Here is a 22,439-nt window from a genome sequence, read left to right as displayed (position 1 = left end):
GAGGAGAGAGTAAAGCAAATGCATAAAGCATAAAGTAAAAAGCATGAAGCAAGTGTACCTATGTACCTTTGGTCTCCTTTGTTTTTAGCACACTTTGACCACTTTTTGGAGACATATGAGACACATTCTTTGTCTCCTTTTGTGCTAGAACGAAATTAGCCTTGCACACACCATAGTTAGCTCTTTTGTCTTTCATTTTTGTAACCTTATTTGACCTAGTTTCTAGAAGCTAGGGTTAGGTTTTTGTAGAGACATCATTAGGTATCTTTTATTTGCTTAGAGGCCCTTAAACTCTTCTATATAAGGGGTGCTCCTAGACATGTAAAAGGGTTGAACATTTTGAAGTAAAAACACTCTTGTGTCTCAACCATTTGTGAGAGTTTCCTCCCTTGGGAGTGAATACTTTTAAGCCTTATCTTGCATAGCAAGTGGCGGCACACATCCACTCATCTTCAAAGTTGTCATGGCTTCTAGCCTAGCCTTGTAGTGCCGTGCTTCTCACATTTTCACCATTTCTTTCCTTTCCATTTTATATTTTCTTCTTCCTTTAATTGTTCTTGATTTTCTATGGTTTATGTGCTTTCCATTTCCTTTTTGTTTTGAATCAATCCATCATCTTCTTCTCTTGAGCTTTGTGAAAGGAACCTTCACATCTAGATAGCTTGCTATCTTAATGTCCAGTAAGAATTTCACTTAGCTTTCTTAATCAACTCACACCATATTCAATTATCTTAAAAAGGAACAAGATAATCCTTCATCAAAACTATAAAATCATATAATTTATAATTTTATTAGTTTAAAAATATTTTTCACTAAATAAAATAAATTCTAGTGAGATGAGTGCTTCTTACAGTAAAATATTACCCGACAACATCTAAAAAATAGAAAGTAAGATAAGTATTATCTCATATAATTAACCAAAAATCTCACTACAAAACTTAATTGAAAAGTTTTAAATTTTTGATAAGAGATTCTAAAATTATTTAAATCTATATTTAAAACGGAAACACGAGATATTTAAATTTTTATCCTCCTAAAAAGAATAACAATGTAGTTGAATTGTTCTAAGACTTAATGCACATTTAGTTTAATTATTTATATAATATAGTCATTTATTTTCGTAGAAAGGACATAGGAGGAACAAACAAGGAATAGATGTGACCTTATTTTTGCTAACTTGTGTAATTTAGTATATTAAAAAAAGATAAATGATAGTAATAATATATACAGGTGTGAGACAAAGAATTGTGATAAATATCAAGAAACATGCGCCGAATCGGTCATCATCGCTGAATAAGGTTTTGCTTCAAGGGGTCTTGTGTGGGTAAAAATTTGGGCTTAGAATGCTCTGATTCAGAGGAATGAATGAAGATTTCCATGATAACTATGACCAGGAGCAAGAAAAGCATTGTTATTATGATGCCTTGCCACGACGAGAGAAGTGAGGTCCAATGGAAGAATTCATAGATAAGAAACCCTAGAACCCATAACCAACAAACCACAACCTGCATAAACACCAAAAGAAGCAATTTTTTTAGAAAAATATATATAAAACATTTGGGTATAAAAAAGCGAGTAAATATTTTGTTGGAAGATAACAATTTTTTTAATGGAACTAACGACTAAAGGCTTAAATATGTGTTTCATCTCTCAAGTTGTCCCTCAAGTTTAAGTAAAATTTAGAATTAGTTCCTCTTCAAAAATTTTGATCAATTTAATCATTCATCTTAAAAAATGCGTAAATTTAATCCTTTTAACAAAATTTTGTTAAGTTTATTTGTCGTTTCAAGTGTATTTCATCATAGTATTTGAATTGTTTATCCCGTTTGACAACATTTTCGTTTCAATGTTAACTCAAATATTATCATAAAACTCGTTTGAAATGTCAAATAAACTTAACAAAATTGGGTTAAAAGAACTAAATCCACATATTTCTAAAAATAAAGGACTAATTGGTCAAAAATTTCGAAAAGAGAGTAATTTCAAATTTCTCTAAAACTTGAGAGAACAAACTTGAGGGACTAAACTTGAGAGACAAAAAATATATTTAACCCATAACTAGAAGACACTACCCATAAAGAAACCCGTCTAAAATATCATAGCACCTTTTTCGATTCAAAATCAATAAATTTTTGAGTCCTCTTACTTATACTTTTTTTACTCATTTCTAATAAATTTAAAACGTCCAACTCATCTTGAATTCTTAAGAAAAGAGAATATGGCATATTGTTGTGCTGGCATCTTACCAAAACAGATGTTTTAGGCCGACGAATTTGTTGAAGTTCTTGGTCACTGAACATTTCTGTAGTGTTATATTTCTCGAGCATAGCATCCTGGTAGTTTACAAAACAAACATAGTCTGCACAATTATCATAGATTATAGAAAAGCTTTTAAGAATCTGACAATAAATATTTGAGTTGCGTTGTGCAAAAGTATGTGCGCTCTTGTGATACCTTGGCAACAAATGTGTCTTTGCACCATTGTGCAATGTCATCGTCTGTTTCTGGGAGTTCCACCATTTTCTGACGCTTAATTTGAACCTTCACCTGTGTAAAATCGAAGGAACTGTAGTAGTTTTTTCTGTTAGGAGTATTAATAGGCATTAGGCCAAAAACATGATAAATTTATTGATTTTTATCAAACTTCTGAGAATGACTTTAATTTAGTTCATCACATAAAAACTGATATAGTTGTGTATAACATGCAAAAGTTACAACAAAATCATTCATATTCGTGTGAGTATAGCATATTCAAGAGTTTGAATGAATGAAAAGAATGATGGAATCGTAGTAGAGAAATAGCAACAATTGTATAACTGAGACAACATTGTGTATTTCCTCTCATTTAGCTTTTGTCAAGGTTTTCAGTTGGCTTACCGAACAAGAAATGCCTTTAAATATTCTCAACAAAGTAGGTGAAGCCTCACTTTTTGGAACTGCATATGTACAATCATAAATGGCTGGAACAAATTTCCGAAGGTTGCTAACTGCTGTGACAAAACCCTGAACAAAGACCGATATATATCAGCAAAAACACAATCAGAACATGTGATTTTTCTGCAGCATTAACATCAATTATTTATCATCTTAGGATAATATGTTGCAACTCCGAAAGAGGATATAGATTATAATATATCAGTGTGATCTCCTAATACATGAAATCACCAACTTTGGTCACCTTAGTACGAGGAATCAAAACATTTCTAGGTGTTGGTAACCCTTTGGAAGCAGCAAACTCTTGAGCCTGTAAAAGCTTTGTCTGTGTGAAACGAGTGCCTTCAACAAAAAGGGCCAACCAAAAAGGCAGAGGCATGTGCTCTAGATGCTCAAAACCTGACTGCCACACAAAGGTCAAGACATGTATAAATCAAAGTGCTAGGGATAAAAATTGCACATGTACATTAGAAATTGCTTATACCTTCAGTGATGTTTCATCTTTTTTCCAGCTCCTTTCTAGGAATATATATTCAGCAAACCACATTGACCAACCCAGAACCTGCATATATGCTATATACGTAATTTACTCATGGTCATATTAAGTGGCATCAATTTGTCAAGAGGGTAAGCTAGAGAGAGTTTAGGGTTAAATATGTTTTTGGTGCCTAAACTTGGATGCTATATTGAAATTCGTCATTATCATAAACTTTGATACATTTTGATTTCAAAAGTTTAAAAATTAATGGATCTAGTCCTTTTAAAATAAGACGTAAACTTTTTTGAGTTTGTTAAACTATGTTTCGTACTGACATTTGAGGTAGAATTTGTCAAATCGATGCAAACAACTCAAATATCATCTGATAACTTTTGACACATAAAGGGAAATTAAAGTACAAAGACGAATTTTAATTTTGCATCATAGTTTATGGACTACAAACATATTTAACTCGAGAATTTATAATGATGTTTGTGTTTTCTTGTGCTTCAAATACCGAAGGATTCTAGAGTAGTACAAATCAGTTCTGCTACATGATCTAAATATGAGCAAGATTACAAGTACTTTGGATTGATCTTGCATTGTGCAAGAACTTACAAGATTTACTACTTTATTCCCACAACATAATCACTTATTTATTTTCCAGGAAAGTTTCATTTCAACTTAATGTTAATGGATTGAGAATTTTCTGCATGAAGCAGTTAAAGGTAAAAAGAAAAAGCCATGATAGAATTCGTAAACTATAAAGATCAAAGAAAGAAGGATTTACAGAAACTCACAGGAAGATATTTGACTTCTTTCTTCATAATGGCTACTGTGCTACCAAGGCAACCACAGCGCTGTCACAAATAAATCTTATGTGTTCAATCAAGATATTTCAACAAGCAAAGACACAATTTACTGCTAACATAACTAAATGACATACTTTTTTTCATTTTAATAAATTAGAAAAAATAGGCACCTGAGCCAAGACCCATCCAATAAGCCAATCAATGTCACTTCTGTGGTTGCAGATGACAAGTGCATTTTCTTTGCCTACAATTTTCCCAGATGAGCAAGAAAATTTGTGAGATACACTTTTTTCAACCACAAAATAAAAATACAAAGAAATAAAGCAGCGTATAAATATATAACTAAGTAAAACAACGATTCATTGGTACTTAAGCTATCACCTTACCCATTAATTGAAAGGTTTCTGAATCTGTGTGTAGTTCAATCTACAATTAATCCAGAGAGTCAACTAGTTAGACGGTAGTGTGGATAATGAGACAGTTGCAGAAAGGATCATTGGTGTTTTTCATTATGTTGCCCGGATACGGGTACGGATACGACACGTATGACTAAATTGAAAAACTATAGAATAAGGGATATGGTATGTATATACATGTTAAGTTTGAAATTGTCAACTAACATATTGTCAACTAACACAAAAATGGATCTAATCTATCTATCTAATATCCAATATGCAAAAAATATTGATAATATAAAATTTGTTACTTATTTTAATTGTCAAAATTATATGAAGAATAAAAGAATATCTTTCAAAATGAACATAATGTATCCTACAAATATTATAGGAATGTCGGTGTTCCATACGTATCGGACACAGGACATCAGGGACATATCATTTATGAGACGTGTCGGAACATCATAAGTTTTTTAACAACTACTAATAAACAACAAGAGCATCAAGGTCAAAATTGATGAGTCATTGTTGAAATAATCACTAGAAAGACACAACAATAACAACAATGAAACGAATCCAATCTACATAACAAATTAACACTACTTTCAACTCAAGATATGGATCTTCATTCTTGTCTCAAACTTAGACTCACTTGAATTTCCACTAAAATTAATAGCAAATATACATGGAATTAAGATAACTAAGAACCTTGATTCCAGCCCACCAATCAACGAGCCATATGAGTTCCAACCACAGTGATTCTGTGAGCAATTTGTTTACTCTTCTGTAACAGTTCTTTGATATCGGACGGAGAAGGAGAAAGAAGATAGCCTACAAATGCATAATTCATGATGGAATTAGGTGAAACAATCAACTAAATAAAATAAAATAAAAAGTGCCATTTTGTAAATTAAGTTCTATAGCCAAGCAATTTTTGCTGTTTCTTTCCTTGAAGATTTTCCAGTACATATATACAGAAACAGTAAATCCCTCAAAAGAAGAAAATCAATGTCTGGCATAACAGAGGACTAAGAATCTCTCGCTCAAAAAGAGTAGCAGACACTTACATTGCATCCTACATTAACGTTTCATAATTTCTGAGTCAGTTTTGTTTTGTTATATTTTCCTTTGACCGATCAATGTGCGTGCAGATTAATTGCATTAAATACTGAACAGATCGCTATGAACATAAAGATGCAAAGGCTATTATTAAAAAAAAAAAAAAAAAAAAAAAAAAAAAAAAAAAGAGGAAGAATGCGTTACCTGAATTATATTTACAATTAGACCAGAAAGGATGAAAAGAATGCCTAAAGGAAGAATAACAATAGTTGCTGGGAACGCCATGGTTCTCTGCTACAGACAAAACAAAAATTAAGAAGAGGGGAGAATAATTTGGGATGAAATTTAGATTTTTGTTATTGATGAAGATCTATGCCAAGTTGAATGAGGTGTAGGTTAAGGACCAAAAAAGTAGCCATAAGTATCGTTACAAATGAAAACTAAATAAGCGAGTACCAGGTGGAATTGCTAAGTTGCGCTTCTTTAATTTGTGATGTAGAATAAGTTATTTAAACCAAGTAAAAGCACGTGGACGAATAAACCGGGATATTTTATCGTTAAGAGATAGGTACAAACAAAAATATAGTATAAAAAGTACATGTAGTAGGTGTTTTCTGTAATAAATTATATTAAAATACTTTTGTGTATAATGAAAAAGAATATAATTTTGAATTCTAAAATCAGACTTTTAGAGATCTTGGATGCTATATATATTTTAAGATTTTTTTATACGATGACACGTTCTCCTTTAAATTGATAATATTTTTTTTTTATGTCTTCTACGTGAAGCCGTAAATCAGTGTGAATCATATTTTTCATTTTTTGAAATTGGCTTAAATTTATTTCAATGTCATTATTGGTTATAAAATATGTAAAGATATCAAGTTTTTTTTAGTTTGATTCGTAAAATTTTTACATTTATTTGATGGGTTAAATAAGGACTCTATTACAAGTTTTTGCTGCAAAGTCCTTTTTAAAGAATTATATACCCAAAAAATTAACTGAATAATTTCGACAGAGAACTATGTTAAGATTTTCCAAGGTAATATCTTCTTTTTCCAGTCAAAGAAAGAGATAAGATGATTTTCGGAGAGTTTCTTAATGTTTATTTAAACAAAAACTTTTATGCTCTGATTTAAACCTAATACTTGAGGTTGAGAATTGCTGACAAAAAAAAGTTGTAGGCTTTGAATTGAATCTTTGACAATGGAGATGCAGTGAAACAACCAGCACGGATAGATTCATACATAAATTTGAGTAGTATTTTTTATGGTGAAACATGTAATATCTCATTTATTAGTGAAATTATTAAATAAAAAAATTCATAATTAATAACACAAAACAAATAAAATTCACATACTAATAATATATATTATATTTATACATTCATAAAAAAAAAGATTATAGTTATACAACCATTAGGAAATTCTATTAAAATTATACACATATCCTACCAAACTATCTCAAGCCTCAAGCTGAAGGCTCTTCAATGTTCATTAAGCATCGATGCCTACATCATCTTTTGCGCACACCACATTAACAATAGAGAACAAACATAATATAGGAAAATATACAAGGTAAGATAGTTGAATAAATAATACAAATACATTTTAAACATTTCCCATGCATACAAGTTTCATTTCAGAATATAAAACACAATCACTAAACATATTATATTATAACTTAAACTCTTCTATTCGATACTATCCAGATAAGTGCTCTTGAACTAGACCTGTGAAGCCAAGCATTTATAGTGATATTAACTACTCTATCTAGATGTTCTATTAGTTACCACTCGCAAGGTTAATCCATGTTACAGTCATAAGAATAATGGAATCATTTTTATGATAGGACCTCCTGCTGCTCTCACCACCTAATCATCATTTTCTTTTATATGCATATGAACTCGCTCAACAAGCGGTGAGCTTACCCACCGAGTTTGCATAACATAGAAACTCAAATTATGCAATGTGACAGTGTCAAATGAAGCTAAAACTCATTTTAAACCTCATATAAGTAAAAAACATTTTCAATTCAACGTTATAATCTATATTTCCATTAAATTTATCTTAAATCACATGCATTCAACAAAAATCTCAAAATTTCCTAACTCATACATACCCAAATATGAAATTAGGATTTTTTTTTTCATTTGACACCCATAAAGAACAACATCACCAGATCAATTTGAACTGTCAAACAAAACATCAACACACAACCAAACATTTAAACAAAATCATCATGCAAGAAGTAAGGTTTAAATTCCTCACCTTCAAAGATAGCCCAAAACTCTAAGAATCCTAAAGTCGTTTTCGAACTTGTGAGACCTTTATCTTCAACCTAAAAACAACATCAAATTGGGCATTGAAAGAGGCAAAAATTTCAATTTACCCGAATGAAGATTTTGTTCTGTTGGATTTGAAGAGGGCTCCGCGAAGATCACAACCCCAACCTTTGATCACAAAAGGGATGAAATATGAGTGAGAAATTAGATGAAGAGGGAGTTTTGTATAGAAGAATGATTTTTGAAAAAGAAACTTTGTATTCATGATTTTATGATGACTAGTTTAGATTTTTTTTTTAAATAGGAGTTTTATGGTTGTACAATAACTTACTTAAAACAAATGAACAAATTGAAAATATTAATTTAATCCCCAATTTGAATAATTGATTAAGTATAAAAAAAAGATAATGCTAACTAGTGGCACAAGGATACTGATTAAGGAATAATTAATTCACATTGGTTTCATTATTTTTACATTGAAAACTAAAATTATTAAATACATTAATTGAAATAATATAAATACATATGACTGATTTTATAAAGATAAAATTACCCTTTTAAATTTTTGGACAATAAATTTATGATAGAAAACAAAGACTTTGAAATTTGTAAGGTCTTTGTTGAAAAGAAAAAAACTTTTTGACATTCAAAGAGTCTCTGGTTGAAAACTTCAAATTATTTTTTTTATAAACTATTTAGATATTTAACATTATTTCTTTATTCGTTTTTCCGTTAATTTAAATTTTTTTATGTTTAATTATATTTAATTTTTAACAATATTAAAATATAGTTATTTTATTATTTTTTAACTTTTATTAGTGAACATTAAATAAAATATGAAATACCTATATAACAATAAACATTTTTGTCCTTTAAATAAAATAAAATTACATTAATGATTATTAAGTCATATTTCATTTAATATGACACTTAACTATATATTTTAAATATTTTTATAAAATTCAATATGTATTAATTATCCTTGACTAATATCCTAAAAACACCTATTAGCACACTCTAAAAGAAATTTAAAAGGTTATAGATTATTATCTAAGAAATTTTATTGTTCTCCTTAACTTACATAACACTATGTTAGAATGAAGTTATAACTAAATCAATGAAAAATATAGTTATTTAAATAACAATAATTTATAATTATGATAATTAAAAGCTTTTTCGTTGCATTTCAATTATCATTTATTATTGTAAAAAGAAAATTAGAAATAATTTTGTTCTTCAACTTTTAATTGTTTATTTTTTGTTATGCATTAATAATGAACTTTACATTTCATTAAATAAAAAAAACATCAATGTCTTTCGATTCTTTTAAAAATGCAAAGTTGAATAAAAATAAAAAGTTCTTATTAAAAATATAAGTATAAAATAAAAGTCTCACGATAATATATATATATATATATATATATATATATATATATATATATATATATATATATATATGAGAAAGTGGAATAACAAATATAAAAAAGTATCTATAAGCAAATATCTATAAACTCTAAGTTTTAAAATTTCAAGTTGAACGTGACATTGCCTTTTAGATTTATTGAGTTTGTTCTTTGAAGAAATCACAATACCTTTTAAATCTCATTTTTTATAACTTCATAAAAATATTTATTTTACTCTAAAAGTATAAATAGATAAAAAAAATTAACCGGTTGTAATCTTTAAATATACAAAAATATAATTAATTATCAAATTTTCAACATAAAATGAAATTCATCATATTGCTTTACACTTATTTAATGATTAAATAGTATTTTGTTGCTAAAGCCAAAAATCTATATCACATACATTTACTCAAAAAGAAAAAAAAAATAGCAGTTATTGTTATTTAACAAAGAAATTGAAGACAACAAAAATTTATTTATTTTATATAAATAATAATATAATACTACATATATAAGAAAGCATGCATGTTAGAAGTGGTGTTTAGTAAATATTTTCTTTTATAACTAGTGTAAACACAGGCGCTATCGCGCCTGTGTGTACACATTTTTTTGAATTATATTAATAATTGATGATGTTGTAATGTTATTAAGTTAATAAATAAAATAAAAGTATATTTATAAAAAATAAAATAAAATGTACGGAGAAAATAAGAGAAAAATAACTGTTGATGAATAGTAAGAGAAAAAAAGAAAAAGGAGATAAGTAAATAATTTTATAAAAACTTATACAAATAACCATTAATTTTTAAAAATTTAATAAATAATTAAATTATATTATAAAGGGTAAAGTTGGAATTATAAAATGTGGACACAAAAGAAGAAATCCCCTTTATATATAGTTATAGATAAGAAAAAAAGAAAATCCAGTAGCAGATCGAGTGAGCGGTGTTCTTCCTTACAGTGGTATCGGCGCGGAGGCAGAGCAGAGGAACGATGGCGGCGGCGGCGGCGGCGTCGCAGGGGTACCACCAACCTTCGACAATCGAGGAAGTGAGAACCCTATGGATTGGGGATTTGCAGTATTGGGTGGACGAGGCTTACCTCAGCCACTGTTTCGCCCACACCGGCGAGGTTCTCTCCATCAAAATCATCCGCAACAAGATGACGGGCCAACCCGAGGGTTACGGTTTCGTCGAGTTTGTTTCCCACGCGGCAGCGGAGCGTGTGCTCCAGACCTACAACGGCATGCAAATGCCCGGCACCGAACAGACCTTCAGGCTCAATTGGGCCTCTTTCGGCATCGGTGAGCGCAGGCCCGACGCGGGCCCAGAACATTCCATCTTCGTGGGCGATCTTGCGCCCGACGTAACCGATTATCTTCTCCAAGAAACCTTCCGGGTCCACTACCACTCCGTTCGCGGCGCCAAGGTCGTCACGGATCCCAACACGGGCCGCTCCAAGGGCTACGGCTTCGTGAAATTCTCCGACGAGAACGAACGCAACCGCGCCATGACCGAGATGAACGGGGTTTATTGCTCCACCAGAGCCATGCGCATTAGCGCCGCCACGCCCAAGAAAACCACCGCTGGTTACGCCGCGCCCGCGCCCGCGCCTGTTCCCAAACCGGTGTACCAGATTCCGGCGTACACTGCGCCGGTTCAAGCTCAACCTCCGGAGTATGATGCTAATAACACTACCGTGAGTTAGTTATGCAAAAGATGGACCAAAGAATAAAAAATATACACACATGCGTGTTTATGTTATGTATGTGCGTGTGATTTTCATTGTCTCGCAATGTTTCACTGACATGACTTCTTTTTTGCAGATTTTTGTTGGTAGTTTGGATCTTAATGTGTCTGAGGAGGAACTGAAGCAAAACTTTCTGCAATTTGGAGAAATTGTTTCTGTTAAAATTCCGCCTGGCAAGGGATGTGGCTTTGTTCAATTTGGGACTAGGTTCTCTTCTATTTCCCTAGTCTTTTGAACATGTTTTAGTTTGAAAAAATCATTGTCATGTTTTTCTTGTGGCATCAATCTTTATTTATTTGTACTTATTTATTGAATATTGATTGTATTGTATTGTATTACACACTGGTTCTTGTGTTTACCTTTCCTATATCTTGTGTCTGCTGCAGGCAATCTGCTGAAGAAGCTATTCAAAAAATGCAGGGAAAGATGATAGACCAACAAGTGGTCAGGATTTCTTGGGGTAGGACCCTAGCTGCTAGACAGGTGATTTTACATTGAGAAATGACCCCTTTCTTGATAATTTTTTATTTATTTAAAGGTTTTCATGCTGTAACCTGGTGCATTTGTGATACATTATGAATTACAATCTGTATAGTCTTTCAAAATATCTAGGTTGTTAATATAGCATCAACTACATGGTTTTGGATTCTCCCGAACATTTGTGAGATCGTGAAGGTGATCTTCAGTGATGTGTGAATGCCTGATGAGAGAGGGATTTTGAGAACTTTTAAATGAACTGGTAGAAAAGAATGAAAAAAAAAGTTATATTGTAGAAATCATGTGCAGAAATTATTACTAAATGGTTAGTTAAAACTGCAAACTGTCATGTAGATCTTATTTGGGAATGTATTTATTTATTGGGAGGATGACAAATTAGTGTTTTATCAAACGTGTTTATCTTTATGTATGTTTTTTAACAATAGCAACCCCCATGAGACAACTATAAGTTTCATTTTAACTTTTACCTAAGCATTTAGTCCTCTTGTGTTGTAAATCTGAATTATCATCCTTGAATGAAAACATTTTTAGTTAGGAACTATAAATGAAGGATGATAGCATCTTTAAGAGCTATATTGTTAAATGAGATTATTTATTAGGAGTTATTCTCACTCTCCTTGAATAACAAGGTTTATCCTTGTTTCTATATATCAAGCATTTACTTTTTTTTTTGTTTCCTTGCTATATATTTCATAATTTTTATTAAATTTGATTTGATTTTTCAGTTAGTCCAAAATAATGTTCTTCTTAATCATCCCAAGCCACTCTCTTTTTTTAAAAAAAAAAAAAATTGTAAATTGAATTCAATATTTTAAAACATATTATCAGCAAATAAAAAACACCTTGTCTCATACTAAAATATAGTTTCTATTTAAAAAATTTATTTATACAAGTTTTAATTATAATGTAATTTATAATTGTTGTAGGAATTACCTGCTGGGTGGGGACAACAGATGGATCCAAGTCAATGGAATGCGTACTATGGGTATGGGCAGGGTTATGAAGCATATGCTTATGGGGCAGCTCAAGATCCTTCATTGTATGCATATGGTGCATATGCTGGCTATGCACAGTATCCCCAACAGGTATTCCATTTAATTTTAAATTTAGTATTCTTTGCATAATGCATTGATTCCTCTGCAGAGAACTATTTTATTGATTGTTTATTTTTAGGTTGAAGGTGCTCCAGACCCAACTGGTATGGCTCCACCTACCATGGAAAGGGACGAACTGTATGATCCCTTGGCAATGCCTGATGTTGACAAGTAATTAATTATTTCTCTTTTATTGTAGAATTCTGATTCTATACTTGACTTTTTTTCGTGTTGTTATCTAATGTGCCTTCAAAATACATATGATATATTTTAAAATATTAAAATCAGTGTTCATTAGTGTGTATTTTGAAAACACTGTAAAGAAGAACAACACAGACAAATCCAATAGAGAATTTCTTCTAATGTATATCACCGTCTTTGCTTCTTGAGTGTTGCTGACCAGATGTTTGATTGTGTTGGGCAGGTTAAATGCTGCATACCTCTCAGTACATGGCAATGCCATTTTAGGGAGATCGCTATGGCAAAAATCCTCTTCCTCATCCTTTGAGCAAACTTAAGATATATTTGTAGTGTCTGTTCAATGTGCATTATATGTCAAAATACTCTGCAACTGCACCCACAAATTTAATCGGCATAGGTTTAACTCTTGTCAATACATACTGAGTTCATCCCAAATGCATTTCTCCCTTAAAATCAGTCTTTCTGGTGTAAATAATGAAAATTTATAATAGTCAGACAAGGAGCATTCCATTAAATCATTAATAATAACCCATACGAAGAATTATAGAATTAAAACCATTTTTTTTCTATCATGGGAACAAAATTGTGTTATTTTCATCTTTTAAAAAGTTTATATATATATATATATATATATATATATATGTGTGTGTGTGTGTGTGTGGTCTTTTTAAAGTTTAAATATGTTTTTTATTTGTTAAAACTGCTTTTTCGTTATTTTTATTATTAAGAACTTTAAAAAATGTATTTGTTTAGAGAAATAAAAACAATATGAAATTAAAATAAAAGAATTAATATATTTGATAATTCAGAGGTACGGAAAATGCACTATTCATGTTCATTTTTCCTCAGCTTGAAAGGAGAAAAACAATAGAAAATTATTCTGGAAAGTTTATTCTATAAAATAATATTAATATTCTGGAATGGTTATTTTGAAAATTTTAATCAATTTCTTATAGTTCAGTGTTTTAAAAATCTAATTCCAAAAAAAGTTTGTTCTGAAAAATTATATATATTTAGGAAGTTCATGTTAAAATTCTGTTCTGAAAATTCTAAAAAACAATATTCTGAAAAAAAAAAATCGAATCAGATAATTCAAAAGTCATCTTTACAATAAGATGATTATTTTAAAAAATATATCTGTAGTGCTGGAAAAAAAGTCATCTGAAACTCATCTAGAATCATAACCCAATCCACTAAGATAAACACAAATTGAACACGAAACCACACACTACTAGCATTGAACACGAAGCCACAAAGACATAATAGCATTGAATACGAAGCCACAGACACATCATAGCATTGAACACGATAAGGCAAAGTGTTTTTTTGTTAAGAAAATAAAATAAATATGATAAATATAAGATTAAGATTAACTAAATATAATTTTACAAGTAATTTGCCTCCAAGATTCACTAAAAATTTGAATACTTAATAATTTTTCACAATTCTACTTATTTTGATTATGCATGATTTAATCATACTCCAACGACGACATTCATTGACATAAAAACCCCTAAAAAACATCAAATAGTATTTCCTTATTATTTTCATGAAATAAAAATAGAATGATTTGTAAACCATAATTTCTTACATTTTTTAACTACAATTCATAAAACTAAAGTAATAGTAGGGGCGGTTGAATCCGTCACCGTCACATGATCTGAATTAAAATTGTAAAAAAACATGTAAAAAACGTCATTAGTAATTCAGCGGAAAGGATTACATTGATTATACAGATACAGTGTTAATTTGCTTCAATTTTAAGATACCAAACCGAACTTTTAATAACAATAAAATAAAATAAATAAACAAATAATTAAACTTATGAGAAAAAAATGCGAATATTTTCATTGAACATCAAATGATCAATTATTTTAAAGTATCAGAATGAAATCCTTAAGTTATGATGAATTTAAAAATAAACTGTGAGCAAAATTTTTATGAAAACGTAACTTTTTCCTAATAACAGGAGGTAAACTCGTGAGTCTGATTAATCTCCCTTAGCACTCGATTGACTCACTAAAGAATAAAGTAGTCTCAACAAATATTGTGACTTCTTGCCCAGGAGTAAAATATGAGAATGTTGAACTATTTTGTAATGCTCATTTTCCTACATCAGATATTTTGAGAGCCAAGGTAGATCTTTGCAGTCTCTCAGCGCAAAGGCCACATCATCACTGCCAAAAGATGAATTAAACTAGTCAAATCAAAGAAATCAACTTATATGTAGTTCTTAAATAAATAGATAAGAAATTTATGTCTAAAAACATCATTTGAAGAGGTTGATTCCTTGATTACTGGACTATGGCTAAACATAGAACTCTGACTCACATCACATGCAAAAGAAAGCAAAATAGTTTTCGGATCAAAACTGCAAGATAATTCTGTCATTTGCTTGAGCAGAATCAGCTGAAGAAATTATGAGCTTTCAAAACTAACCTGGGGAAATTAAGCTGCAATTTCTGCAACTTGTGCTTGGAGCCTGCTTCACATAAAATAATCCTGCATTCACCTAGCTTACAGCTGCATAAAAAGAAAGGAATAAACGCATGTTAGCATGAATCACATACACTTAGTCTGTCTGCAGTTCAATATTGTCTTCGGATATCAATGTCATTTCAAGTAGAATGAAGGGCGCAAGAAAATACTACAGAAGTCTTACCCAACTTGCAGAAGAGTATCGTATCCAGGAAAAACTTCTCCGTTGCTGACACATAGACATGAAACCCTCATTGCCAACTGCATTGCAAGTAAAACAACCCTAAGTGAGGAGACAATACAAATGAACCTTTTATTTCGATTTTCATGGATATAGATTTGGGGAAGGAGATAACATGGCGGAACCATAGCATTGGTGAAAGAATAGAGCAAAAACTTAGACACAGATTCATAAGACTTTGTATGTTCTTTGATAAAAATTGGAGATATTGTAATCATTTACAAACCTTTATCATATGAATTACCAAAGTGAAACTTTATTTTTGATTAGAGATTCTAAGTTCTGTCAGAATGGTTATTGGTTAATCAACACCAATCAAATGAGCTTTCAATAAATCATATTCGTATAAGAAAGCAAATATCAGAATATAAAATCTCCAAGGCCCCTAGATTTCATAACTTGTCAAATATGCATGCAATCAAAATACTAGAGGTAATTTTGTTGAGATGAATACCTGGTGACTGACATTTAAAGGTGAACTAACCAAGTATGGTCAGAATGCAATCGAAAACAAAATAACATGAACAAACTTCCGGAGCTTACCTTTTCAAAAGTGGTTTCCCCCATTCCTGTATTATAAAGCTCGTGTACCATAGCTGTCAGGAAAATTTTGCTCAATCTGGAACAGCTTTTCATCATCTTCAAAAAGAAATAATGAGGTCAGCATTTTTCGGCCAGATGAACAAATGTATAAAAGGTGATTGAGATTGTATTATATAAACAACAGTGCTAACATTGATTTCCTATTATGTCCTATAATAATTGGTCCCATGTATGACAAACTAAAACAACATTCAAATTATTCTATTGATAACTCTAACCCCCGATCATATAAAACAGAATAAGTTATTCGTTCTTGTTATAATCTTCAATTGAAGAAATAGATCAATTTTGCTATTTGTCAAGGTCTGTGTCCAAGTTACACTAGCAACAATGTATCAGATGTCACAGATAGCATGTACGTCCCAAGACTTTCGTTCACTGTCCATGCCCTATGGCATCATCTAACATTCACTAAAATAAAGGTACTTCAATAAGGACCAAGAAATAAAGCAGTACATAGCAAATTTCAACTCACTTGAATATGAGGTGCTTGGAACATTTCTTGAATGGCTGCTTCAACATCTACCATTCCAACAAGTACCTTTCCTAGAGAGCATATGCAAATGAATTAGTGGGCAGCAGCACTTCGACTAAACTCAAAGTAAGGAGTTTATGCACGCGGTTGATGATCATAGTTTAGATTTAATAAAAAGTAATTCAAACACTTCATTATAGAAGACAGAAGATGGAACAATGTCAGAATTGTAAATCAATATCAAGGATACACACCTAGCAACAACACCAATATATTGAATTTAAGTGGTTTTCATAAATTCATGGTAATATCAAGCACCGATATACATGCAATTTCTGGGCAGAGACCAAACATTCAAAACTCTAATTCTATGCTTATAATATAGGATGGAGGGGTTGTTATGTAAAGCATGGAGTGGACAAAACGATTATACAGCCATGATCTAACTAACTAGCCATCATCAACCACTGCATTAGAAGGTCATCAACTATCAATGTAAGATTTATGATGTAAAGTATATGCCTGGACCGAACCAAAAGCAAGCATTTAGGTATATCTCTAACTGTTAATATTTCTCCACCTCCAATTACCATTGCAATTATGCAAATACAATGAAAAGAAATTGACTTAAAATGAGATACTCCTTGAGATTGTAGACAATGCCCAAAAATAACACCGAAGAAAACATACCATTAACACACAATACAAACTTCAATTAACAAAATCTAAAAGGCAGGAAACATTTCGATCGTGATGACAGTAACGATAGGGAAAATTTATATAAGGCATGCTAAAATACCTGTAGTAACAAGATCAGGACTAGAAATTGACTTCTTCATTCGATAATCTGCAATTTCGGCTGCACGTCTGCATATCTCCAAAGCACGACGTGCATCTCCTGAGATAGCTGCAACCTGAATAATCAAACACCATCTTGGATGTTAACCAACAAATATATCACAAAAACAAGTGTCCACTGTTTATGAAAGACCAGAAAAATTCAATCTTCAAAATGTCAGGGACTAACCTTTCTTGAAGCAAATTCTACAGCTTGCTTTTCAAATACATCAATTCCATTTAGGCGACTTGAGATGATTTCTTGAAGCTGGTGAAAATTATATGGGCCAAAGCAAAGCCTCTGAATTCCCATTCTGCTTGATATACGAGGAAGTAATTTCTCTGGAAGATCCATAGTATTTGCTATCCCTGAATTGATTACATTAGTATTGAAGAATAAATTTGTGCAATTCACAAAAGGCATCAAGTTGTTATAATCATTTGGTTTCTTGTTTGCCCACTTTTTAAATTATTTCTGCAAACTAGAAAATAAAAATACAGTAAAAACAATTCAAAACTGCATTGTCTTACCTATGACTATTAGTTTGGAATGTGGCTTAGTAGGCCAGTCAAGAATATTATACAGAACCTGTAAAAAAAGAAATGTCCAGCATAATGTCATTATATATTTTAAAGAATGTACCTAGTGACAAGTTTCCTGCAGTAAGATTTGTAGATTACCGATTGGTTTCTGGTTACTAGAAGATCGAGTTCATCAATAAGCAAAATACATGGTCGATCAGCCTCATCTCTGATTTTCTTTCCTTCTACAAATCTCTCATTCAGCAAGTGGAGAGCCTTTTTCCAGCTGACCCTATGTCCATTCAGTGCCTCGTATATGACCTGAAAGGATATCAAAACTATAACAAAATAACCAAGGAATATGTATGTTATACTATCTAGACAAAAATTATGATATACTTCATGAACTTTACCCGATAAATATTCTCTGGTGATGCCAACTTCAAACCATTAATCTCCACAAATGTGTATGGTTTGATGTTTCCAGCATCAACTTCTGACTTCAAGCTCCTCATCACCGATAGTACACTCATTGTCTGTAGTTACACATGGATAAAAGGAATAAGCAAGAATTGTTTGGCGATACCCAATTGTATAGTAGACTCAAGAAATAAAACAGAAGATCAACCGAGGATACCTTGCCAGTTCCGGGAACTCCATGAATGTAGAGGCAACCTCCCAGACATTGATTGTCAGAAATAGCACCTTTGACGAATGTAGTTATCTCCTCCATTTCTCTAAATAAAATCATTTTTTTATTATTAACTTCACAGATAGATATAAAATATTGATATTCATATTCAAACCTAAACATACTTGTTTCTACAAGGTAAAGATTTAGGTAGTGATGCCAATAACAGTGTAGCCTTTGCTCTCTCAAGATCGGTCTGTTTGTGAGACCTTACGTGCTGTGGAATTCTTTTGGTGCCTATCTTCTGAAGTCCAAAGAACCGTCCCTTGTGAAGATTCTGTGTCATTCACACATTTGTTTTCTTTAGGAAATCACAAATACTAAAAATGAAAAATATGGCAAAATGCACAATAATATCCATACTGCAGCCAAGTGGTGGCCTTTTGATGGCTGAGATAGTCCATCTTTAGTGTTTTCTTCTTCGTATCCAACATCTTCATCTGTATCAGAGTCTGATTCATTGTCAAGGCCCCAGTCTTCATCACTGTCAGTCCCTTCACCATTCTATCATACAAGAATAAACTCATGAATACTCGAACTGTTAAATGGTGAACTTTTTTCTTTAGGGAGAATGATCTTGATACTACTCTGACATGATTACCTCTCTTTCATTGTCAATATCAGCAAGACGTTTGAAACTGTGCCAATTGATATCATACTCGTATTCACATAAGAAAACATCATCTCCCTCATTGCTAGCGTTAGCATATTCTTTAGGGGTCATAACATAGCAATGTCTAAGGACAGACTCCATCTGCGTAAATATGAGAGAACTCGATAAAGTACAGAAATTTTTAAAATAGCCAAGAAAGAATAAAAGAACATGCTAGATTCAACTTATTAAATATTGAGCTCGATAGACAAGAAGTTCAACAAGAAAACCTTCATGTAAATCAACAATTTACTATCAGTATGCAACAGCTCAAACCTGGTACCTCAATGTCCGCAAAGTCATTAGTTCGGTATAGCTCCCTTCTCAGATTATGAGGCTGCCTCCCAACAGAAGTCTCTTCCGGGATTGTATACCAACGCACCCGACACCAATAGTTGCCGTCCACCTCTTTCCATATGCTACTCAAATACCCAATTGGCACAAACCTGGTTAGTATTCAACAAAAGAAAAAAGAAACCAAGTGTGTTTAATTCCACAGCAAAAGACATTGCATACCTTTCAATATGAGCAGCCCACAAATCACTCGAAAGAAGTTTCTCCCTCAGAGTTCTAACCACTTTCTTCCCCACCGGAGGCTTTGGAAGATGAACCTCCTTGCCGGTTCTCCGAGCCTCACAGAACCCACATATCCAATCCCCTTCAGGAACATCCTTCAACGGAGGCCTCAAACATTTCAAATGAAACCCATTCAAACAATCGTCACATTCAATCAGGACATCGTTGTTTGTCAAGAAACACATCCTACACAGCTCAACTTCGGGATCTTCATCATCGGACGAAGCATCTTCTCTCCTCTTGACGTAAACGTCATCCCCCACTTCAAACTCCCCCCCATCAAAAATCACCTTTTTGTAATATTGGCGCCTCGCAGGCAACTTTGAACTCCTTTTTTCATTCTCCAATTTCCCCCTTTTAGCTCTGGTAACCACACCCTTCTGCTCACCCTCCCTTTTCCTCTTTGAGGTCTTCTCCGAGGAAGCCGGCGTCACCGGAGCGAGAGAAGCTTCAATTGAGCTCTTCCTATACTTTTCCTTCGATGCACCATTCTTCATAGCTGATTCTTTAGTGGCGACTTTGACTTCGCCGGAATCATGCCCGACATTATCGTTGATTCTTTGATTTCTCCTTTTGGGAGTTGTGAAGGAGATTTCACAAGGTGGGTTGGGAGATTTGGGAGCATCGAAGAGGAGGGACTTGGCGCGTGCGGATCTGCGCAGATGTAGGGTTTGTGGAGTGCGTGGAGTTAAAGCGGGTGAAGATTTAGCATTGGATTGGGATCGCAATTTGCATTTGGAAGGAGTTGCAGCCATTGAAGAGTGAAAGATTGAGAAAGAAAGAAGCTAGCTAGCTAGGGCTGAAAGAAGAGTGAGCAACAATGGTGGTGGTGCTTGCAACTATCAAAATTGGCGCCAAAAACTTTTCTGCTATTATTTATAGAAAAATTAGGCTTTTACTTTCTGCACCCCATGATTACTAACTGTACCGTACTAACATTAAAAACACTAAAATACCCAAGTAGGATCCTATAAGAAATATAAAGACCTTATACGAAAAGCTAATTCATTTTTTTTAGGTAAGATGTTTTCTTTAAAAGTAGATTTACAAAACCTATTTACTTAAATAAAATAGAATACACATAAAAAAATCTTATTTTATTTTAAAATGTGATCACTCTTACCATGATTTAAGCTATTAATTATAATGAAGCAATTTAAGTAATTTAATACGTAAAGGCAGTGATTCCTTTAATTTATCTGATTAGAAATTTCAAAAATATGTATATGATTGACTGAGTGTGCTTTCAAAAAATAATATTTGATTTTAAGCTTAATAGTATATGTTAGAATTTTCAAATAATTATTTATGGTCAATCAGTTTGTCTCATCCCATTCTCAGAGTCGATGAATCAATTAAAAAAAATTCAAGTTAAAACGGTCGGATTAATTTATTTTATCACTTATTCAAATTAGGAAAACAATAAAATGTGACAAAATTACTATATAGAATAAATACGAATACAATATAATATTCCCTATTATTATATAAACTTTATTATCATTGTTATTAATATGGTAAAAGATATAAAATTAGAATAATTTTTAAGATTTGTTCGTATTCATATTATATCGAAAAAAACAAGTTAGTCATTGATACATGATACCACTTAAATTATTACAATTGGTTAATTTAAAAATTATCACAATTGGTTTTGATTGATAATTATTATGTGAAAAAATCCGATATATTTGGAAGTGGGTAAATACAATAGTTCTATTACAAAAATAAGTATTTAGATGGTAGGGATCAGACAGGAGCCATTAAACAATAAACAGTTAACTATTGTAATTATTCATGGTTTGATATTGCCATATCAATTATACAATGTACAAAAAATAAAACATTTATTTTGATAAACAAAAATTGTTTAATGAAAATATTGAAAATGGCTTAAAACACCGAGTTGAATAAAAGAATTTTCAGATAAAAGGTTTGATCTAAAGATCGTAAATAGTAAGGAAGAAAAACTAAAAAAGGAAAAAGAAAACAAAAACTAAGCATATTTTTCATATTTGTGTGATAAGTCATGGACTCTAAAGAGATGAAAATGAAATATGATATCTAAGTATTGAATGAAGGTCCACACATTAAATATAGAAGTGTCAAATAAACCCACCTAACAATAATTTGCCAACTTGACAGAGTTGGATAATTTTTAATTTTTCATTAATATAAAAAATAGTTAATTTTTTTTTGTATTAATCAACACCTTTAATTTAATTTTCTATTAATAATTATGAATTAATTTAATATGTAAAGACAATAATCTTTTTAATTTATCTGATTAAAAATATTAATTATAAATTGAAGATTTATAAAATATTTATATATATTTTTAATAATATATATATATATATATATATATATATATATATTAAGTAAAAAATAATAATTTTATTTTTTGAAATTTGGTCGTGAGTCAAAATTAAGTTCACATAATTGTAATAAGTC

The 22,439-nt window shown here is 31.5% G+C and overlaps 3 protein-coding genes and 1 non-coding gene across 4 annotated transcripts; 1 reads left to right on the top strand and 3 right to left on the bottom strand.

Annotated features, from left to right (window-relative positions):
• Positions 1–1,140: 1,140 nt before the first annotated feature.
• Positions 1,141–6,156, bottom strand: LOC114184112 (1-acyl-sn-glycerol-3-phosphate acyltransferase 3-like). The gene is made up of 12 exons (XM_028071360.1): positions 6,135–6,156; positions 5,883–5,969; positions 5,328–5,450; positions 4,611–4,650; positions 4,395–4,468; positions 4,213–4,272; positions 3,419–3,496; positions 3,179–3,337; positions 2,878–3,003; positions 2,455–2,547; positions 2,247–2,333; positions 1,141–1,505 (listed from the first exon to the last, which is right to left on the bottom strand). Exons 2-12 carry the CDS (start codon positions 5,961–5,963, stop codon positions 1,284–1,286), a joined length of 1,143 nt encoding a protein of 380 aa, XP_027927161.1. The 5' UTR covers positions 5,964–5,969; positions 6,135–6,156; the 3' UTR covers positions 1,141–1,283.
• Positions 6,157–10,278: 4,122 nt separating this feature from the next.
• LOC114183335 (polyadenylate-binding protein RBP47B'-like) lies at positions 10,279–13,425 on the top strand. Its single transcript, XM_028070320.1, has 6 exons — positions 10,279–11,066; positions 11,194–11,324; positions 11,504–11,600; positions 12,542–12,700; positions 12,789–12,880; positions 13,134–13,425. Exons 1-6 carry the CDS (start codon positions 10,362–10,364, stop codon positions 13,225–13,227), a joined length of 1,278 nt encoding a protein of 425 aa, XP_027926121.1. The 5' UTR covers positions 10,279–10,361; the 3' UTR covers positions 13,228–13,425.
• Positions 13,426–14,754: 1,329 nt separating this feature from the next.
• On the bottom strand, positions 14,755–20,827 carry LOC114183418 (origin of replication complex subunit 1A-like). Its single transcript, XM_028070431.1, has 16 exons — positions 19,926–20,827; positions 19,693–19,828; positions 19,359–19,511; positions 19,121–19,261; positions 18,883–19,034; positions 18,704–18,803; positions 18,480–18,602; positions 18,226–18,387; positions 18,076–18,133; positions 17,735–17,913; positions 17,507–17,621; positions 16,708–16,778; positions 16,173–16,268; positions 15,573–15,649; positions 15,350–15,433; positions 14,755–15,087 (listed from the first exon to the last, which is right to left on the bottom strand). The coding sequence occupies exons 1-16, from the start codon at positions 20,738–20,740 to the stop codon at positions 15,021–15,023; spliced, it is 2,529 nt and encodes an 842-aa protein (XP_027926232.1). The 5' UTR covers positions 20,741–20,827; the 3' UTR covers positions 14,755–15,020.
• On the bottom strand, positions 19,374–19,451 carry LOC114186375. The gene has a single exon (XR_003605035.1). It is a non-coding gene; the product is annotated as a small nucleolar RNA snoR28 (small nucleolar RNA).
• Positions 20,828–22,439: the final 1,612 nt, after the last annotated feature.

The sequence above is a fragment of the Vigna unguiculata genome, chromosome 5, assembly GCF_004118075.2.
Source record: "Vigna unguiculata cultivar IT97K-499-35 chromosome 5, ASM411807v1, whole genome shotgun sequence".
Taxonomy (NCBI): domain Eukaryota; kingdom Viridiplantae; phylum Streptophyta; class Magnoliopsida; order Fabales; family Fabaceae; genus Vigna; species Vigna unguiculata.
Note: the sequence above shows the minus strand (reverse complement) of the source record. Positions and strands in the feature narration are given on the sequence as shown.